Source organism: Oryx dammah, unplaced genomic scaffold (genome assembly GCF_014754425.2).
Source record: "Oryx dammah isolate SB20612 unplaced genomic scaffold, SCBI_Odam_1.1 HiC_scaffold_25, whole genome shotgun sequence".
Lineage (NCBI taxonomy): Eukaryota > Metazoa > Chordata > Mammalia > Artiodactyla > Bovidae > Oryx > Oryx dammah.
Window position 1 is genome coordinate 102,229,371 of NW_024070209.1, and position 21,416 is coordinate 102,250,786.

General features: G+C 58.5%; 1 protein-coding gene across 1 annotated transcript; it reads right to left on the reverse strand.

Annotated features, from left to right (window-relative positions):
- Positions 1-503: 503 nt before the first annotated feature.
- UBAC1 (UBA domain containing 1) lies at positions 504-20,027 on the reverse strand. Its single transcript, XM_040225512.1, has 10 exons — positions 19,671-20,027; positions 15,619-15,739; positions 14,777-14,850; positions 11,343-11,450; positions 10,388-10,490; positions 10,008-10,116; positions 8,988-9,198; positions 5,714-5,800; positions 4,976-5,114; positions 504-957 (listed from the first exon to the last, which is right to left on the reverse strand). Exons 1-10 carry the CDS (start codon positions 19,806-19,808, stop codon positions 842-844), a joined length of 1,206 nt encoding a protein of 401 aa, XP_040081446.1. The 5' UTR covers positions 19,809-20,027; the 3' UTR covers positions 504-841.
- Between the last annotated feature and the right edge of the window lie 1,389 nt (positions 20,028-21,416).

Genomic DNA, 21,416 nt, shown 5'->3' on the forward strand with positions numbered 1-21,416 from the left:
CGTCTCTTATGAAGGGGCCCCCTGAGCACCTGCCAGGAAAGAAGGTGCCCTGAGGCGTGTGAGGCCCACGTCCACACTGCGTGCACCAGGCCAGTCCCCAGACGGCGTGGCTGGTCAGTTTCTCATTTAAAAACACAGAGAGTGTTTACATCCTTAAAAAGGCAGCCAGGGATGGAAAGAGCAGATCAACTTTGGTGCTCAGCTCCAGCCTCAGAGACAGGGACATGTGGTCTCTCAACCCCAAGAAAACCATGAAATCTGGCCAAGGAAGCGTGTAGGTGGCCGCGACGAGCACCCCAGGGGAGGCAGTGAGCGTGCTCTCGGTGGGAACAAGAGCTTCGCCAGGACACGTGTCCCTCCTCCCCAGCTGAAACCAGACCGAGACACAGCGTTTGGAAAATGGGAATTTATTTATTAAAGAGAAGTCATCTGTGAATTTTTCTACTCAAGTTAGTACCTTTGACGATAACACTTTGGATTGAAACATGCCTTGTTTCAAATAACAAGTGGACTCTACAAGCAGTGCCTACAGTCAATTCAAGTAGCGGTTCAAGAGCCCGGGGGGACGTTGGAGGGAGGTGACCCCTTCCTGGGGTGACGGCCTTGTCTGTAAACACTGTCGGAGGCTGGAGGCACGACCGAGCACGCTGCCGCCCGAGGTTTTTCAGCAGTAAGATCCCAGCAGGAGTGTGGCCCTGGCGCCCGACACCCAGGGCAGGGTTCCCTCCAGCCCACCTGCTCCCCTCCCCCAGCCCAGGGGCACCCTGGGGTCTGCACACTCTCCCCACCCCTTGGGCTGGGAAGAAGACGCCCTCTGGGCCAGGTGGCTGGAGTGCACGGCCTATGTGCGGTTCAGGGTCTGGAAGATTCTGGAGATCTGCAGCATGACCGGGCCCGTCTCCGGGTCGTTCATCCACTGAGTGCTGTTCAGCGGGTTCTCGAGCATGTCTTCAAACGCTGTGGGGACACGCAGAGCTGCTGGGGGACTGTGTCCTGCACGCCCAACAAGCAGCGGTGGGAGCTCTCCTCCGAGCAGCTTCCAGGTAAGCGGGGGACCGGGAACCCCCCTCAGACCCCCGCCCTGCAAGTCTCATCTGCTGATACGCAAGGCGGTGTGGTCACTGTGGGTGGGGCAGGGCGACACGCCCACATTCCCTGGCATAAGGATTCTGGGAAGCAACATGGCAACAGCTACTAGGAATCTTAAAATAGTGACAGCCCGTGACTCAGTGACTCCACTTTCAGGCCCTCCCTGACAGAAAAGACTTATGTAAGGATGATGTTGCCAGCTTAATAATATCTAACTAGAAAAATCAAACTGCTCAATCTTCAGCAAATGACTTAAAAAAAAACCCAGCACATTAAAAATGAGCAGTTCTCTGAGATGAAAACGTTGAATTTTTAAACACTTTTATAAAGCGACCCCTCACCAAACAAAGGTGCCTCTTAGCAAAAAAGCTCTCTAGCCCAGACACATGATGGCCAACTTGGTGGAGAGCAACCAACCGCAGGGCAGACGGTCGCCCTCGGATCTGGGAAGGACTGCTTTACACCAGAGCTCGTCATGTGAGCCAACGTCAAACCATGTCTGTGGAAGTGGCCCCCAGTTTGCGGGCTCTCAGCTGCTCAGGGTCATTGGGGCCCAAGCCCCGGGCTCAGTGGGAAAGTCTGACCTCATTATGTTTACAACGTGATGACCCTCCCCGCCCTGAAGAGAGTCACCAGGCCCCCCCAACTGAAATTTCAGAAAGAGAACCCGGAAAGATGACTCGACATCCGGGAGAACAAAACATAAAGTGGGTTTTGTGAGGTGAGGAAGCCCACGCCCCCGTTCCTCCCAGCAGCGGCCCAATCAAGGCCAGGAGGAGGACAGAGCTGCGCAAACCACAGAGGTGAAGATTTACCCGAGGAAGGACTTTCTGCCGCACGCCTCGCGCATCATTAGAGACGAGAAGTGCCGCACGCGACCAAGGGGGCCCTGACGTGCCAAGAGCTGTGGACGGAGCTCTAAGAGCAACACGGCAGCTGAGGCAGAACGACAGGCGTGCAGAGGCGACAGGCGTGCAGAGGCGACAAGTGAAGGAACGTGCAAAGGCCGGGGGAAAAGTGTTCAAAGGGACAGACGGAGCTGCTGGGTCCCTGTCTGGGGCGGAGGGTGGGAGTGGGGTTTCTCACCCAGAAAGCCCCATCAGGTGCCAAGACGTCACCAACCGCCTACACGTCCACATTCTTGGCCTTGCTCATTTGCCTTCCAGCTGCCTGTCCTTAGGCAGTCGAAGCTGCACCCAAAGAAGCGGGTCCAAACACAGCTTATTGCAGGTGGAAGTTCAGAAGCAACAAAATGGAACACCGTTTTGTATTTTTTTTAATGAGGAAAAATGCTTTACTGAACTATAAAAGTGATTGAAATTTATTTTTAGAATTTTTGTCTTCTTTCTTAATTCAGGATGTTTCCATTGTTTTATGGACTAGTAGAGCTCAAAGTTCCTGGAGAAGGAAACAGCAACCCACTCCAGTATTCCTGCCTGTCAACTCCCACGGACAGAGGAGCCTGGTGGGCTATACAGTCCATGGGGTCGCAAGAGTCACACACGACTCAGAGGCTAAATAACAACAGCAAAGAGCTGAAACACACTTCGGAGACAACATCTGCGACGCTTCACTGCAGAAAGCCAGGCGCCAAGGCCGCGCGGCTGGCTGAGCGGCAGGTGGTTTTATGGCCACAAATAGGGGGAGGCATTCAGCCCAGTTGTTGTTCTGTTGTTGTTTAGTTTCTAAGTCATATTATTAACATAAATTAACAAATTCAATGTATTTGTTAAATGACACGACACATCCATAGAATGAAACACCTGAACTGCTACGATCTCAAACGAGATGAGAAATTAAGCACCAGAAAGCTGCCGTGAGGTGCGGCTGCGCCTGCTCCAGACCTCACCAGACACCAGAAGGAAGCCACCAGCTGCAGGGGGCTGGTGACTTCTGCTTCCTCAAGCTTCCCTGTGTTTTCCAAATGTCCTATGATGCATATTTGCCTTCATCTAAACAGATAAAGGCCATTAAAAACCCTACGAGAAATGCCTTGAGGGAAGTGTGTGGCTGCAGGGGTGCCCTCACCACGGGATGCTCTCTCCTGCAGGACCCTGGGCCTGGGTCTGGTGGGGACCCTGCACCAGTGTGCGTCCCATCCAGGTCACCGACCCAGGGCCTGTGGACCGGGAGGCACTCACTCCGGGTGGTTTGTTTTAGAAATGCAAGAAACACTTGATACAACAGATGTAAAACCACATAATAATCTCGATAGATAGCAAAAAGTCACCCAGGAAGCTGACTTCCCACTCACAATTGAAAAATCTTAGCATGTAAGTAGAGAGAAAAGGGGAAATTATTTAATCTGACCAACTATGCCTTCAAAAATTACAAAAAAAAAGCTTAGAGCAAATCAGCAAATCACACACTCGGTCAAGCACTGAAAGAAACGCTTTAGGAAAGGCTTTGGACAGACCCCGGCGGCACACGGGGCCCTCCGGAGGTCTCTGGGGAGGAGGGCCAGAAGACGCTTCCAGTGTGGAGGGTACTGGTGCAGAGTGGAAACAAACTCACCGCAAGACACACCACTTAAGACCGGGAGTGGGGCATAAAGAGAAAAACCCCCTGCTTCATGCCACTCACTCTTCCAGGCACATCACAGGCTTTTTAAAACAAGAAAATTTAAAACTACTAAAAAAAGAAATAGCTGAAGGTCTCCCCAAGCTTGGAATCAGAGGGCTTTCTTTAAAGATGCATGTCATAAATGAAACAGAGATGTTCCTCTGCGTTAAGATACAGGACGCCTGTTCATCAAAGTGATCAACAGGGAAGGCAGAAGCTGACAAGGGATCCTGGAGATTTAAATATCTGAGAGAGCATCAGTGTGCAGCAGGCATGGAGGAGGTTCTGAGCAGGACGACGGCAATCCAATAGCGGAAGCAGTCAGAAGGAGGGGCAGTGGAGGTCCTAGGAGTGGCTGAAACCTCTGGAAGAGGCTGCCCTTCAGAGACTGGGGAGACGGCCAAGCGTGCAAGAGCCCTGTGCCCGCCTGGGCGGCTGCTCCGGGCACCTGGCAGCGGGGGGCCTAAGCGGCTGTGGGCGGGGCTCCCTTTCTGGACAGCAGGCTCAACACGCCCACGCCCAGGGCCCTGCCACTCGGCCTGAGGCACGGAGCCCTGGGGGAACCCTCCCCCGAGAACCAGGCACAGGAGCGCCCAGAGCAGCTCCACCGGCCCGGAAGCTGCAGGCGTCGGGCAGCCACGCGGCAGGGTCGACTGTGGCACTGCCCTGCAATGCCACACCACACAGCCTCCAGGAAGCCAGTCCCAGGGGTCAGCCCAGAACACAGAGGGGAGACTGAATGGTCTAAGGACACGGACACCCCCACTGACATCGCTGAAGAAGCCCCCGCTCAGGCTGGGGCGGGGGTCACTGCAGCGGGGGCTGGGGGGGCATCCAGGTACTCTAGGGGGCCTGGGTTGCACTGTTTTTTTTAAAAAGACCGTTGTTTTTTTTTTTCAAGATGAACAGCAGGAATGTGGTTATTAATTTTACTATCATTCTTTAAAGTGACACAAATTATACATGCTTTTTAATATCGTATCATATCTCATAGACAAAACAAGCGCTGAGGCAACCCTTACAGACACTAAAAGCCACCAGCCAACCAAACCTCCTCTGGGCACAGCCCCGGCCTGCTGGGTGCTGTCTACACTCTCCCGACCGAATCACCTGCTGGAGCTGGTTTTCCAGAGCTGGAATGGAGTCATCGCACAGGAGGCTGTCACACCCGGCAGGACCCAGGCTCTGGGGCCCCGCAGTGACTCAGGCCCCAGCCACCAGAACCCTGCAGGGGCGGCAACCGGGCGTGGCGGCCGTGGTATCACCCAGGGACATCTGTGTGGTGGGCAGGTCCCGCCCCACCGGGCAGCAGCAAAGCACGTACCTAGTAAGGTTTTCGGGTTGGTCAGGCCCAGCTGCACCACGGGGTTGTCCAGGATGGCCTGAAACAGGGGGCTCTCGGGGTCGATGCCCTTGTCCAGCTCGTCGGGAGAGGGCCTGCGGTCGCCCAGCAGCCATTCGCACTGCCAACACCAGAGGAGCAGGGTCAGCGCCTACAGTCCCCCGCCAACCTCGACGCTGCAGCAGGGGCTCCAGGGCTGCCCCAATGGCCAGGGGCCCTGACCAAAGGGCCAGTCCAGCCCGGCTGTCCCGGCAGACGCGGGCGCTGCAGCTCAGGGCACAGCTGGAGCTCCGCAGCCCGAGTGCACACCAGCGCCCTGTCATGGGAAGCGGCTGGGGCGTGACCTCATGGGCTCATCCCAGAAACGGCTGAAGCCCAGGCCCACCGTGCCTTCCTGGGCCACATGGGCCGGATTGAGTCTGTGCCCCAAGTGGCCCAGCATCACCCCCAGCCCCTCCCCGGGCTCTCGGTCAGCAGTGGGCACCTGTCCACAGGGCGGCATCATCTCGCTGTCAGTGTAACCCAACATACAAGCTTCACACACCCGCAGAACGCGTACCTTTCTCTAAGAGGCAAAGCCCAGGATCTTCTCAGTACTTTAAAGTCTGTACATTGTTTGAACCACCTACCCCGTTGTTGCACCTCAAAAGGAGGAGAGGAGCCGCCTGTGCAGGAAGGTGCCCACACACCCGGGGTGCCCGGGCTGCACGCGGTACTCACAGCGGCGTTCTGCTGGTTGTTGCTCACTCTGAGGGCATCGATCACTTCCTTCTCGTCAAAGCCCATCTCCATCAGGGAAATGACAGCCTGCGGGAGAGGCCACAGTCTCAGCGCCGCGCAAGCAAGCATAGCAGCGCCCGCGAGGTCGAGCCGCGGCACCGTGGCAGGGGATGTCTCAATGGTTCGATCCCTGGTCTAGGAAGATCCCACACACTCTGGGGCAACGAAGCCTGTGTGCCACCCACAACTATAGAGCCTGCGGCGTTCTGGAGCCCGTGTGCCCAGAGCCAGCGCCCACGACAGGAGACGCCACCGCAACGAGAGCCCGGGCACCACGTGCCCAGAGCCGGCACCCCACGACAGGAGACGCCACCGCAACGAGAGCCCGGGCACCATGTGCCCAGAGCCGGTGCCCACGACAGGAGACGCCACCGCAAGGAGAGCCCGGGCACCATGGCCGGAGTGGCCCCTGCTCTCCGCAACTAGAGAAAGGCCACGCACAGCGACGAAGACCCAGCGCGACCAGAGATGAATACATCTTAAAAAATAAATTAAAAAAAAAAAAACCACCAGGGTTTCTATTTCAAGACCGTTTCCCTATGGCTTCAGGGAGACGCTTGCTGGCTCTGTGAACGACAGAGGGGCGGAACTGGGGCTCTCTCCTGGAGGCTCACTGTCCCACCCAGGTCCCTCCAGGTATGTCCCTGTGACTCTCGAGAGTGGGACTGTCCCCACCACCTCACACGGCCCCCTCCAGAGGGGCTGGCCAAGCGGGAGGAGCAGGTCAGAGAAAGGGCACATCGGCCGCTCCCATTCGAGTGGAGACAAAAACGTCAGTGATTTCTGAAACCGGGAGAGATTTTCCTCACACTATATCTTTGAAAAAAAAAAACCCAAAACACCTTGAAATTAATTCTAAATGATTATTAACAAGATCTAAGCTGTAAGTTAACATAAGTTGGTTTCTGGAGGAAGCAGTGGCCCAGTGCTCCGTGTTTGGGGGTGGTGAGGGTGCTGCTACATTTTTAGGACAAAAATCACGTAACACCTCCTTCCCTTTATCCTTCATTTCTGTGCATGACCTTTGACAGGCCTTAACACGACCACAGAAAGGTAAAGCCTTCACCAAAGTTGCAAGGGTTTCTCTTAACTCTCAGCAAGTCAGACCCTGCCCTTCAAGCCCAATGCTTTCCTCCGACCTCCCCCCAGGTGTCGGCTGGCTTCACGCCACCAGCCCCCCGTCTGCCTATGGACACTCACGCGGCCCTGGCACGCTCTGGCTTCATGGACCTCACCCCGTTCACCCTGCAGTCAACCTGGACGGCTTCGAAGAGAACTCAACCGAGGCAGCAGCCGCCTGCGAGGACGATTGGAAGCAGGGTTTATCTGGAGCCGGACTGTGCGCAGTGAGTGCTCGGGTCAGTCCTTTCTGCCAGGGACCCCATTCTTCTGCTCCACTAGGCCGTTCCCCACCTCTGGCCCGTCAGCGCACGCTGCGGGCACAGCCCCACTGCAGTGCTTGATCTGCCAGGGACCCCCTTCCTCTGCTCCGCTGGGCCGTTCCCCACCTCCGGCCCATCAGCGCATGCTGCGGGCACAGCCCCTCCGCAGATATCCACGTCACATAAAATTGCCTGGAGTCCACTCTGAAACCCAAGGGTAGGAGGGTCTTTTCCATGAAGTGTCAACATAAACCGCCCTCTCTCCTCACTTCTGTCTCGGCCTCAGGACTGCTGGGGGGCATTCCAGATGCTCCCCATGCCCTTCTCCCCAGCCCTCCAGGGAGGACCCCCGTGTGGCTGCGCTGAGAGGCCCTCGCGCCCGCAGGCTCTGCACAGCACTGCCCCGTCCGCAGTGGGGCGGGGGAGTGGAGGCAGCTGAAAGTCTGTCTCAGGTCCAAGCCCTGCTCTCCAACCTGCTCTCCCCGGGATCTGAGCTAATGTCTCGTCCTTACCGGACCTTCCCCGACTGGTTCAAGATCACAGACCCCAGCCCTTCAAGCCCTGACACCCTTTAGGGAAAAGGAGTGACTTAAAATGGTTAAGAACGACAACTCAGAGGAGGAAAGGCCTTTCAGGTGGTGACCAAGACTGTGAACGACCGTCAGCGGGCCTCACAGGGCCCCACAGGACCCCCCACCCCGGGGAAGGCGTGCAGCCCGACAGGAGACCCGCCCAGGGAGAGGCTGCCCTTCCCGAACAGGGTCCAGGGCCAACCGACTGGACTCCCGAGAGACTAAGACGAAGAGACACACTTCCTCCGGGACCAAGAAACGCTCGACTAAAGTAACCCATGTGCTTCTGCATGCGGAGCTCAACTCAAGGGAAAATCCCACAGGAACCGAGACAAAGCGACAACACCCTGGCCTCCCAGAGGGTGTCCCCCGGGGCGGGGGGGGCCCAGCGCCACGCACAGGATGCAGACCCAGGGTCCACGCCGGGGGAAGCTGGAGCTGGACTCCAGGACCCTGAGCAGGGTCTGCATCCCACAGAGAGGGCCCCGCCCCGCGGGGGACACTCCGCATGGCCCACGAGCCCTGCTGATGAACACGAGAGCCGGCCCCTGTCTGAGGTTACGTTTAACCCCACAGACGCACGCTCTGAATCAGCTGCAGAGGGCACCCCACGGCCCGGCCACACGGTTTCCCATGGAAACAAGCCCACAGGTGAGCCCAGGACGAGGCATCAGGCCCTGAGAAACTGGGGCCACAAGCAAAATCCAGAGGACGTGAAGAATTGGAGCCCTAACGCCTGGGGCTGCCAGAGCTGTGACCTGAAAGGGAACAGGATACGCTCACAGTGCCAAAGGCGTCCACAGAGATTAACCTGAAATGAAACTCAATGAAAACAGAGCACAGCGAGAGAGAACAGGGAGGTGGAAAAGCATCAGATACAAGGTAACGGTGAAGAGGCGGCCGCAAGGACACTCAGGCCAGCGGGCCGAGTCCAGCCAGAGGCTGTGGGACCCGGGCCCTTGAGTCCCTGAGATTCTGCGCTGACCCGCCTGACCAGTCTCCTGCTCACAAGGTGGCCCACGCAGCTGGTGGGTGACCCTCAGCTCTCTGGACAGGGCCCCCACCTGACCCCACGGCTCGAGGACACTTATAAACTTCAAACTGGAGACTCCAGGCTCAAGTCCGTCCAGAGCGCTTCCAGCCTCGCTCCCGGCAGGGCCGGTGGCCTGGCCTGGGGGCCACAGCTTCCCCTCCAGGACTCGCCTTGGGAGGACCAGCCCCTCTACCTGCCAGTCGCCCCCACTACCTGTCAACACGCACCCGGGCATCCGCACGGAACTCCCTTTTCCTCCGGATCTTCTTGAAGATCTCCGTCAGCTCGTCTCTGGCCTCCTCCTCCTCACTGGTCCCGGCGGCAGGGGCGGCCTCGGCGCCCGCCTCTCCCTGTGAGGCTGGGCCTGGGAGCGGAGTGTCGATGGTGGGGTCCTCCGCGTGCTCGATGAGCCACTCCATGGCCTGGGGCACTGACATGCTACGAAGTAAGACAGCCTCTGAGCACCGACGTGCTGCAAGGTAAGACGGCCCCTGAGCACCGATGTGCTCCCAGGTAAGATGGCCTCTGAGCACCAACGTGCTTCAAGGTTAGACGGCCTCTGAGCACCAATGTGCTGCAAGGTAAGACGGCCCCTAAGCACCGATATGCTCCCAGGTAAGATGGCCTCTGAGCAGCACCTCAGGCCAGGGAACCAGGCCTTTGCGTCCCAAGAAAAGCCTCTCTGACTTTGTGGCTTCCCAGCGCGAGCTGCCTAGTCCTGTACGAGGATCTAACGCAGCGCAGCTGAAGCCCCGGCCCCACCCTAACCTGCCACACGGCCAGAACAGATGCCCACGTGCAGAAAGCCACGGGAGCCAAACCCAGGAGGTGCCCACAAGAGGTTGGATCCAAAGCGAAAAAAACACAGCCTGCTGACCACCCCGCGGTTACAGACGATTTTTTTCAGAACTGAACATACTGAAGGGCAAGTAACCAACAACAGGAAACTATAGGAGACTCCCAGGACACCACTGTCTACATGCCGCGGTCCTCCTCGGCCCCGCCGGGAACAGGCTGTGATCCAAGTTCCCGGAAAACGAGAGCCCGGTGAAGTGTACAACCACCGTCACACGCCACACTCCCAGTAAACGAGTCCACTGCACACTGCCCTCTAAGACCTGGAGGCGGCCAGTGCCGTGATTCCGGAACTCGCGTCCGGGTCCTCTACTGACACGCACACTGGAGGCTATTCAGTCACGCGGCCTGGGGCAGAAGGGCGTCACCCGCGGCGGGGGGCCAAGACGTACTGGTTCAGCCGCAGGGCCTTGGCCGCCCTGGTCTCCGGGAAGCCCATCTCCGTGAGCTGCCGCAGGGCCGCCTCGTCCACGCGCTCGTCCTCATCCTCGTCCAGCATGGCTGCAGGCCAGACACAGCACCATGAGGGCTCGGGGCGTGCCCGGCCGCACAAGGGGTGCTTCCCCAAGCTCCCTGTGGGCCCAGCGCCCCGCCTGAGCACGTTTGTGGCTGACCTCTTACACCTCAGGAAACCCGAGACAGACCCCTCAGCTCTCGCCGTGCAGGCACGGGCGACGGTGTGAGGCGTCCACCAGGCCCCGTCTACTGCCCTTCCGTGGGGAGTGTGAACAGTGGCGGCCGAGGGTGGGCCTCCGCCTGGGCCCGCTCCTACCGTTTGCCTTCCTAAATAATTCCACGGCATCCGGGTTCAGCGCCAGCAACTTCTGAGCCACCTCGATGAGAGACACCAGGATTTTCCGGAGCTCCGTCTGGAACTGCGGTGAAAGCACAAGAGGCTCAGCCTGGATCCGAGACAACACCCCTGGCCCCGGACTCCCGATCTGTGCATCAAGTCACGCCCAGATAACCAGGCAGAAGAGCAACAGGGCTCTCAGCAGGGCGGGCGGGAGAGGACCCGTCGCTCAGCTCCAGCCCAGAGGAGGCGTCTGGCCTGTTGGCCGCTAAGCGAGCTGAGAGCTTAGGCTTCACTGAACAGAACAGGCGGATTCCACTGATGTGGGCCTCCAGCATTCAGTGCAACCAGTTCAGCTTCTCAACACAGTGGGGGGCTGCTGGCAATGTCATCAGAAACCCACCAATTTCCCGTCTCCCCGACAGTGAGGCTCAGCCATAGTGAGAGACACACGCGCTGGCCAGCAAGAGATACATGTGCCCAGGTTCTGATGCCCTGGCCAACACAGAACTCTCTGGAGGAGACCCTCAGAGGCGTGTTCCTGAACTGACCAGCTCATGGCAGAGCCCGCAGACTGACCCGCAGTGTTGGGGGCGCCACCCCCAACTCCGAGTCCTGGCCCGGCCCTGGCTCGGGAGTCCTGGAAATAAATGCTCTGCTTTAACTCAGAACCTTCCGATCCAAAATAAGCAAGAGTCAGGTTTCTCCCTAAAAGGTTTCTGCCAAACTCAGAAAATTCACATTTCCCCATAGTATCGAATCCTATTGGCCCTGCCTTTCAAAATCTCTTTAAACCTTTTATCTTGAATTAATTTGCCTACAAAAAAGCTTCAATATAGCGCAGAGTTCCTGCACCCCCTACACCCTGCTTCCCAAGTGCTCTCAGGAGGTCTCCTCGGCCCCCTGTGGCCACAAAGCCCCAGCGGGCACTCACGTCCCTCGCGCTGCTCTGCACCACGGCTCGGTCCATGTTGTGGGAGGGCAGGCTGGCGGTGGCTCGGAAAATAGCGTCTCTGTCCGGGGCTTTCTGCTCTTGTTTCTTCTAACACGGGAGAGGAATCAGAAGATCAGATGTGAGTGTAAGAGCGGCGAAAGGCAAGACTGGTCTCCGAACAAACAGCTCTAACCAGGGAGCGCGTGAGTCCTGGGAGCTGGAGCCACACGCCCCTGATGAGCAGGGAGGCTTCTGGACGGTTCTGTGCGTGGTCTCAGGGACAAAACACTGGACGGTTGTGGCCTGCTGGCCCCGGAGCACAGTGGCACAGGGTGGGGCAGACAGACACTGCCTCCTGGGTCACAGAATGACCGCTGCATGGGAGCGACGGGTGGGTGGGTGGGCAGACCGCAGAGGGGCCGTGGAGAGTCCCTGGACGCGGCCCGAGAAGCCCTGAGCCCAGGAGAGGCGCCATGCTGACCCTGGACGGCAGGCCCAGCCCCACGCCACTTGGCTCCTGGGGTGTTGGGCAGGAGAATGCGGGTGCAGGCGGGGGGCACGACCCGCCAGGCCCAGAGAGGCCCATGAGCTCCCAGGGCCTCTGACAGGGACGTGAAGAAAGTCTGCAACGAGCGCGACAGAGACAGAAGTGGGGAAAGGGGGTGAAAGAGAGAGACACGCAAGCAAGAGAAGGACGGGCCTGGAAAGCAGAGCGCGGCTGCACACTGCAGAGAAGCAGGAGAGCCGGGGACGCTGTGCCAGTCGTCGCAGGACGAGCATCTCTCAGGAAGCAGGTCCCACCTCCACGGGAGTGCCAGAGAGAGAAGAGAAAATGAGGCAGGGAGAGTACCAACAAGCACCCAGAGAACTTCCAGAATCTCCAGGGTCAACATGCGAGCAGTCTGGGAGGGGCACAGACCGGGCGCAGAGGAAGGAGACCCGCTCCACCGCCAGCCCCGGAGACGCCCTAGGGACACCCTGGGGACACCCCAGGGACTGGGGCACAGGCCCATCGAGCGCGCACGCTCCCTCAGCAGCCACTGCCGGCTGTACACAGGGCCTCCAGGCCTCCACCTCTCAGAGATGCTGGCGGGAGTCTGGCCCCACCCAACCCAGGAGAACCAGACATTTGACTCTAGCAGGCACAAGGGCACGACGGCCCCAAGACCCTGCTCCTGCACTCACGGCTGCCTGGCCCGGGGCCCGTGAGCAGGGGGGCTGCAGCTGGGGGCCAGGTCACAGCACAGGACACAGTGACTGGAGGACAGGGCCCTGGGGGGGCCTGACCTAATCGGGGGAGTCGATGAATAGGATGGGCGGGGCTCACCGAGGTCATCGAGATCAAAGCGAGAGGGACGCGACCCATGAGCCGCCCCACTGGCTGCTCTGAAGACGTGGGGAACTGCAGGCCAGGAGGGAGGTGGCCTCCGGGGGTGGAGGGTGGTCCCGGCTCCCAGCCAGCAAGAAAATGGGACCCCAGCTCTTCAAAGTGCCGGAACAGGATTCTGCCAAACACCCGAAAAAGCCGGAAGCAGAGGCTCCCAACAGGAAGGCAGACCCGATTCCAGCTCCCGAGCGCAGGGCCCAGCTGGGCCTGCCCGGCACGGACCCGGCAACCTGTGTGCTAACGGGGCTGCTCCGAGCCGGCAGGCCTGCGGTCAGGGAGCGCGCAGACAGGGGAGCCGCAGCAGGAGCCGCACGGAGGCAGGCGGGCAGCCCCGCGCGGCGTGCCTGACGCAGGTGGACGGGCCGGAGGAGCTGAGGGGCGGCCCCCCGAGCAGGCGCCAGCGGACAGCCTCACACTTGTGACCCCGGTGTCAGACAGGTGTATCAGTTTGGGAGCAGAATCTGAAACAATGAGTGCTAAGCCTACACAGAGAACAAACAAAACAAGGAAGCAATTACTGGCTCCAGGAAAAACAAAACTGCACGCAAAAACGGAGAGCTCACCTTCAGCAAACTGCTCAGGGCGGAGAGCGGGACTGGCACAAGAATGACAACCGGGCTCTGAATCTTTGACCAAGGTTCAGAGGAGCGGGGGGTGACGGGGCAGGAGCTACCCAGATCACCAAGGAGCGACCAACAGAGTCTACAGTTGAGAATCCAAGAAATGACAACCCGGGCTGTTGTTCAGAACCCAGGAGGAGAACCACCGAAGACAGGGTCAGAAGAACGCGGAGCACTCGCCTCCCAAGCGTGTGACTCAGGAGGGAGGAGCAGCTGCTGGCTCACTGCAACACCTGGAGTATCGTTTGACTTTCTAAATACATGTACTACTTTGACTTTAAAAACGAGTTATTCACAAAAACAGGCGTGATCGTTTTCACAATATTTCACCTGACAGACACACACAGAGAAAAGGTGAGGGTCACCACCTGGCAAGTCACCCAGGGCCGTGGGGATGACAGGAGCCTGCCTGGCAAGTCTACTACCCAGGGCCGTGGGGGTGAAGGGAGCCTGCCTGGCAAGTCACCCAGGGCCGTGGGGGTGAAGGGAGCCTGCTGTCAACAGTCACCGCGGTTCAGGGAGTTGCCAGCAACCAAAACAGTAACCTGAGAGCTGGGTGGGCCCGCAGTTCTGGGAAGCAGGCCTGACTCGGGGCCCCATCCGTCTCCCGGAGACGGGCGAGCGGCGTGCCCGCGCCCAAGCAGGTGTGGCTACGGATAAGCAGGGCCTCCTCCCGCGGCTGTCCCACAGGAGGCCCCGAAAGAGCTCGGGCCACCACAGGCCCAGGGCCCGGCCCAGAGAGGCTGGCCTGCCTGCTTTGGGGTGAACGCTCTCTCGAGCATTTCGAAGCGTTGAGCAGGACGCTCTACCCCTCAAGCTAAGCAAAGGCTAGCGTTCGCCCCTGGGCACGGCAGGCACCTGGCCTGAGCGTTGGAAAGGGCCTGTTGACAGAACACGTCTGCCGCCGCACGGAGGAGCCTCCTGGACCAGGCTCTCTGAGGAGCGAGCCTCTGGGGCGGCCGCCACACACAAGCGCAGGCACAGCTTTCCCGGGGCACCTGCATCGGGGGGCCGGGGGCGTCTCAGCTGAGCACCAACTCCAAGGCCAAAGCAGCCTGTCCCTCAAGAGCCAGACGGGATGGGTGGCCCCAGCCTCGCCGGAACCAACTCTGCACAGGCTGGCGCCCCGCGCTCCTCCCGCGCTCTACGTGTTGCGGGTGGTCTCTAATGTCAGGAAATGAGAGGAGGAGGGACGGGAGCTCAAGACTAAACCCGACCCGGGGAGCAGGCAGCACGCATCTCTCCATGCCCCGAAAGCGGAGCTGGTCACTGGACCCACCACGAGGCGAGGCACCGGTCAACAGGCTGCCTGGCCGCGACGAGAGCCCGTGACCACGGGACCCGCAGGACCCACAGCCAGCCAGCCTCAGAAGTCTCTTTCGAGTCTCCTCTGACAGAGATCACCAGTTCCAAACTCTGAAGCTCACCTTTTCTTCTGCGGAGACTTCAGCCATCTTGGGGATGGGGGCTGGAGAGCGCCTTCGGATCAACAGTATCACATCTGGGGAAAACAGCACGGCGAGCTGGTTACCATCTTACACCCAGGAAGCGGCACGGAGTGCACCAGGGGGGACCCAAGGGCCGAGGAGCAGGGCTTCCCTCTGGGCACCTCCTCCATGAGGGTCCACAGAGGCCCACTCTTCCCTCGGCCTCCAAGTCTGCTGACCCTGCTCCCCTACAGGCTTTGGCCCGGCAAGACCCTGGCTGAGGGGACCAAACGAGACCGGTGTGCTTGTTTTAATGGCTCTGTTTTGAAAGTCTGGGAGGTCGGAGCATCTGGTCTTAACCCTCAATGCTAAGGCACCCGGGGTGTGGTCAGCGCCCGGCTAACTGTTCCTATGCCAACCAGACACCCAGGGAGGTCGATAAACAATATTCTAGTCTTTCCAAAAGGAGGCTACGTAAGGGAATCTCACAAATAAAATCGTGCTTTGAATGACATAGAAAGCCCAACTTTTCTCCGCAAGTGCCTCCACGCAGGAGACTCAGTCAGTCGACAGACGTGCATGGTAAGAGTGTCTTCCTAGAGGTTTAGAACAACCCATAGCTGCGCTTTCCCGTCCCATAAGTAAGGCCCGCAGCAGCTCAGGGGACCTCGGCTCTGCGTGGAAACAGCCTGAGGAGCAGAGTTCACGTCTGGCTTCTCCAGAAGGCTGCAGTTCTTTTACTCCAGGGCGCACACTTTGTTTCAACAAAGGAGAACGAAACCCTGTGGCTGCCGCGTCTCCCTGCTCAGCCTGCTTGGGACGGGGACCCCTCGCCCCCTTACCCTCGTCCTGGACGTGCTCCTCCAGGAGGGTCTTGGCGTCACTCAGCACCCTCTCAGACGCGGCGTGTATTAATTTGTGATGGGTCACATTCTTGGGATCTTCTAAGCTCCCAGGTGCACACTAGGAAACAGAAAAAATAATAGACCGTATGTCAGGACAGAGGTTGATCACGATATTGATAATACAGGAGCTGACACCCCAAGCCACACCAAGAACTTACTGGTTTTCTTACTAGCTAAGAGTCAAAGCCAAGATGAAACCAGAGAACCCTGGCAATGGTGGAGACGCCACAGCCTAGTCCCTGAGGGCAGTGACCTGCCCACTGCGCCGCCAGGTGACCCTCAACAGGCTCATGGCTCAGACGCAGAGCGCCCTGCTGCCCACCAGTGGCTACCCGAACTGCCTCCTTAATCTGGGAAGATCTGGAGAGTGATCTAAAGAGGCAAACAGCAGGTCTGCTGTCTCCCAAGAACCTAAAGGTCGAAGTGTGATCTGGGGTGTGGTCAGCATCCGGCTAACTCTGGCTGAGCCAACCAGATGCCGTGGAGGTCGGTAGACAATATTCCAGCACTTCCCAAGCAGGCTACTTCCTTGTGGGAATCTTGCTCCCCACCTTCCACCGGGGCACTTGACGGAGCCCAGCGACACGGCTGAGAGGAGCTGGTCCCTGGGGAGCAGGCCAGAGGCGCCTGACCACACAAACACCCACAACACCCCGAGGAGGCAGGATGGCCTCAGCTCAGTCCCCAGCCCACCAAGTGACGGCCACAGGGACCCCAAAGTAAGCTACAGATGCAGCTGGCAGGGCCTGCCTGGCAGCTGGAAGGGGGTCACCTGGTATGTGGTTGTGTTACTGATCGGCAGCCCAGAAACCCCAGAACACACAATGTGGGGGGCAGAGGTGCTGAAACCAAGGCTGCCCCAACATGGGGGATGCACCGGCCCCAGGGTCCTCACCATCCTTCTCAGCTCAGCGGGGCTGCCTTTCCACCTCCCTCTGCCATCAGATACCCTGGACACGTAACTGCTCACCCCGAGGGAGAAGCTAAGCCTGCACTTCACCTCTCAACACTGGTGTCTGAAGACCAACCAGAGTTTTCAGCAATCCAACCGGAAAAAGGGCTCACGAGGGCTTCAGGCCTACAGATGCACACAGGCCGGGGTGGGGGGGTTGGCGGGGACAAAGGTGGAAACCAGCCAATAGTAAGACACACTCGTATGACAGAGACACCCCTCCCTGGAATCTCACGATGGCTCTGCTCCCAGAAATACTGGGTGTGCTTCTTCTGATTCTAAAATCTGCAGGCTAGCTGGTGTGCCAAGTTCAGGATGCAGTTTTGAAACACAATTTTCCAAAACAATCCGCATACTGGCTCCTGAAAAAAAAATGTCCTCTGCAGCCTGTCAACAGGCGCCGGGAGCTGAACTCATGCGTCAGTCGCCCACACTGCGCCTGCTTATTCGCGCTTTCCTTTGTTCCTGGCAGAGGCGCTGGAGCGAGCTGGGCCCTGGCAGTGGGAAAGCCGGGCCGAGCCCATGGCTGGGCCAGGGCCCCAGCGAGCCCACTTCCTCCCGGAGGACTGGAGATGGCCTTTCTTTGCTTTGACATCAGTGGCATGTGAAGACACGCCTTGGTGTGGCGCCCTGCTAGCAGGCTGCGAGCTGGCGAGCTTATCACACAGAAAACACCCACCACGCCACAGGGGGCCACTGTCTTAAAATCGTGACCCTCTGGTTACACAAGATAATTTACTCTGCCCCGTGATCTAAGCTTGGGCTAGAGACCACCACGGTGGTCCCAATCGATACAAAACCAAGAAGGGAAAGGCCACAGTAGCAATCCATTTCTGCAAAAGTTACGATAATAAACCTTCACTAACAAAGCTGCTTTATTCATTTAAAAACGCATACGCATAATGGAAAGTGTAAAAAAAACCAGTAAGTTCCTAGGGGTCCTGTGATGGGAGGAAACCCGCAGTGTCCCCTCCGGGTAGAGTGGCAGGAGGGAGGGACAGGGAACCCTGGCTCAGGCACGCAAAGGCGGGGAGCCAGGCAGGAGGAGCCCGAGCGGAGCGGTGACACCATGATCTAAGCTTAGTGCACGGGTTTCCGGGGTGACGGTCAAGCACACAACTTGAGAACCCCGTTTCCTAACTGGAAATACCTCCTGAGGGCTCACAAGGCCGCGAACTCTGCCCCCAGGACGGCACAGGCACAGAGGTGTGAGGACCTCCTGATAGCTCAGCTCTGAGTCCCAAAATGTATGCCGGTATTTTTTGGCTGTGGAAGTCCCCTGCTGCTCGCCCGCCACTCACCTCAGCCCGGAATAAAATCTACAGGGTGGAATAAGATCTCTGTTCAAAGCAGGATAATGCCAGAAAACATCCCAAATGATACGCCTCAGTACCGACTGGAATAAAAATATCGGCAGCATAATGTGAATAGTTAGCCTAATGAAACTGGCTCCCTCATTAACCCCAGGTGCTCCTGAAATCCTTAGCAAGCCTCCATGAATCTAAGTGTTCTTGCTTCGTTTTCCCTCCAGAACATAACATTTTGATGGTTATGCCAGTCCTTCCCGTTGGTGAATTAAACTAAGTGCCACACCAACGTACCCGCTGACCCCCCAGCCTGACTCAGCAGCTAACAGGCCAGCACTGCCACGCGGCTCTCTTGACTGACAATCTGGTTCCGTTTACAGGCATGCCCTGTTTGGTTGTACTCTGGCTTGATTTTGCTTCCCGGATACTGGACTTTTCACAGACTGAAGGCAACCGTGTGTCCAACAAGTCCACTGATACCATTTTTCCGGTGGCATTATTTTTTAATGAAGGTATTCCAGCCCTAAAGGGGCTCCTGTGCTGACCGGGTAGACACAGTATCTCAGAGAGGTTTGCACTGGGCAAGCAGCGAGCCTCGCTCTAATAGTCTGGACGCTCAGGGGGCTCCCAGCCTTCCTGCTGAGTGCTGCCGTGGTGGGTTTTAGTGAAATCACCCATCACTGCATCAGAAATAGAAACGGCCAAAACATTGCTGCCCAAGTGTGTGAGCCCACATCCCCCTCCTCCCTGACGTGAGACCAAGACGCTATTCACATCCAGGGTTTTCCGGAAGGGGACTCTGGCAACCAGAATGCTCTCCAGCCTGCTTGCGACAATTACACAACTCCACAGAACCAGACTCCCAAAAGGGCCCGACAGCATTTTGCGGGAGTCTCTAAACAACAGCTGCAAGTCTGTCGTTGGAGGCCACACTAAAAGAAAGAGCCAGGGCTAGACTCTTGGTGGGCCCAGAACAAACGTGTGAGTCAATGGCATACAGGCACACTTTTTACGTGAAATGCGCAGTAAGAGGCTGTGGCCTCCTTTGTCCTAAATTCTGACATGGAGATACCAGACCGTGCAAAGGATAGAGTTTCCTGAGGCAGCCTGAGTCACACGGACAGATGTCTTGGCCTGCCTTACAGAGTCGAGAAGCTTAAAGAGATAGACGAAGACTAGAACTCTGAGGAACCTACAAGGGGTGCTTCACCTGAACAAACTAAAAAATGGCCCTCTCCCCGACCTGCCCGCGTAATCCACGTAAACGCAAAGGACAGCAAGGGGTGCATGGACCAGTTCGGCCAAGCCACACTATTTTAAGTGATTCCAGCCAGGGTGAGGGGGTGCAGGGGCGCACCAGTGGCCAGAGCCAGGCGCCGGCCCCCATGCCAGCCCCAGGAAACGGCTCCAAGCAGCCGGCTCTGCAAGGTCAGGGGAAGGCGCTTCTCCCAGCGGGTCTCCCTGTACCTTCTTGGGCACTAACTAACTCCCAGCTCCGGGAACCCCGCCGCGACAGCAAGCGCGGATGGATAGATTTTGGAACCGCAGGAGGCCCCGTTCCGGCGGCGACTTGGCCTCTCCCAGCCCGCGTCCTCGATGCGCCCCGGCCCCCCGGGCTGTCTTGATGGGAGCTGGACCAGAAGGTAGAGGATAAAGCGCCCGGTCCCGAGCCCCACGGTCCAGCGGGCGGCGGGAGAAAGAGCGGAGCCTGGAGCCGCGGCTGGCCTTACGTGCTTGAGGCAGCGCTCCTTGAGCTTCTCCACCGAGGTGTCCTCGGTCGCCTCCTCCAGCCACTCGGCGCCGTCGGACGCGCAGACGTGCAGCCGCAGCACCTTGCCCGCAAAGATCTTCTCCTCCTGCACGAACATCTCGCCGCCGCCGCCTTCGCCCGGGCCTGGGGCCTGCGCCCGCCGCCCGGTCCCTGAAGGTCACCGGGGCGGGCGGGCCGGGGGCGGGGCCAGGCCGCCCGCGCGCTCCCTCGCTGGCCGCCGCCGCCCCGCCCCCGGCTCTCCCGTCGGCAGGCCGCCCGCCACTCGCCCCACTGCCCGCCCGCCCGAGCGGTCGCCTTCGCCCCGCCGCTGAGCCACCGGGGGCGCGCTGTCGCCGCCGCGCCGGAAGTGCGTCACAGGGCATGACCCGGAGCACGGCGGGAGATGTAGTTTTCCTGCGGCTGACTCGCCGTCGCCGTCGCCGCCGTGCAGGAAGTGCGTCACTGGTCGCGCCCCGAGCACGCCGGGAGTTGTAGTTCTCGGGGCCGCTTCCTTCGTCCCGTACCTGCCCGCGCTGTGCTAGCCGGGGCCTCCGGCCACGCGGGAGCCGTGCATTTGCGAGTCTGTTTTGCGATGGGTCTCAGTGTAAAATGCACACTGAATCTTAAAGAGTTGGCAGGAAAAGAGCACGAAAAATACCTCAACAATGTTTATATATTGACAGTGAGTCGGTGAAAGTCGCTCAGTGGTGTCCAACTCCTTGCGACCCCGTGGACTATAGGATCCATGGAATTCTCCAGGCCAGAGTACTGGAGTGGGCAGCCTTTCCCCTCTCCAGGGGATCTTCCCAACCTAGGGATCGAACCCAGGTCTCTCGCATTGCAGGCGGATTCTTTACCAGCTGAGCCACCAGGGAAAGCCTATATATTGACTACGTGTTGGAATAATAGAATGGATTATGTATTATGGCACTGTTTATTTTTACTTTTTAAAGCTGTGGCTGCTAGATTTTAGGTGCACTCTTTTATGTGGCTGCTGTTGTGTTTCTTTAGGACTGCATTGCACTAAAGCAGAGTCTCTCTGCATGTGGTTCCCAGACCAGTAGCACCTGGGAGCTTGTTAGAAGTGCAGTTTCTCCTGCCCTGCCCCTATGCCCCCGTCAGGGACTCCAGGGTGGGGCCCAGCACTCAGGCTGCGCAGCCATAGAGGTGCCTTCAGACTGTGCGTAAGCACCACAGGGAAGAAACATGACCGTCGGACTCAGCACACTCATTTCCGTGGGAGTGACAGATATCAGTATCCACTCTGCAGTTTGGGCTAGACCTGGAGCAAGTGACTGACCTGCACTCTCCCATCTCATCCATTCAAGGATCTTTGCTGAGCAGAGATGAATCCAACACCGTCCCTTTTCTCGGAGGCTGGTGATCTAAATGCGGAGGTGGTCCCGGCATGTCTCCCGTTTAATACACAGGTTGTGCTCGTGTGTGAATTCCTTTTATTCAGTTTAGCATTTACCGATAGCCTCCATGAGTCAGACCCTCCTCTGGGGTCTGGTCACGACTAAGGCTTGAGACCAAACTATCGCCCTGGGAATGGGCTTTCTTATGCAGGAAGTGCAAGTGTCATCTATTGTGCAAACACGGTCTCACGAGACAGGAAACAGCAGGGCGGCGGCCGGGGGTGGGCGGGGGAAGGGGGGGGGGGTGGGCTTCGGGGCTTGGGGGTAGCCCCAGGGGAGCTTATGGGACACGGCGGCATCAGGGGGCT

Excerpts from the sequence above, each read along its gene's own strand:
- UBAC1 (XM_040225512.1), bottom strand. The coding sequence starts at position 19,808 with ATGTTCGTGCAGGAGGAGAAGATCTTTGCGGGCAAGGTGCTGCGGCTG. Across the intron at positions 5,801-8,987 it reads AGTTCCGTGCGGATGCCCGG|GCTGTCATTTCCCTGATGGA; the intron begins GTGCGTGTTGAC and ends CCTCTCCCGCAG. Across the intron at positions 958-4,975 it reads CAACCCGAAAACCTTACTAG|CGTTTGAAGACATGCTCGAG; the intron begins GTACGTGCTTTG and ends GTGTCCCCACAG.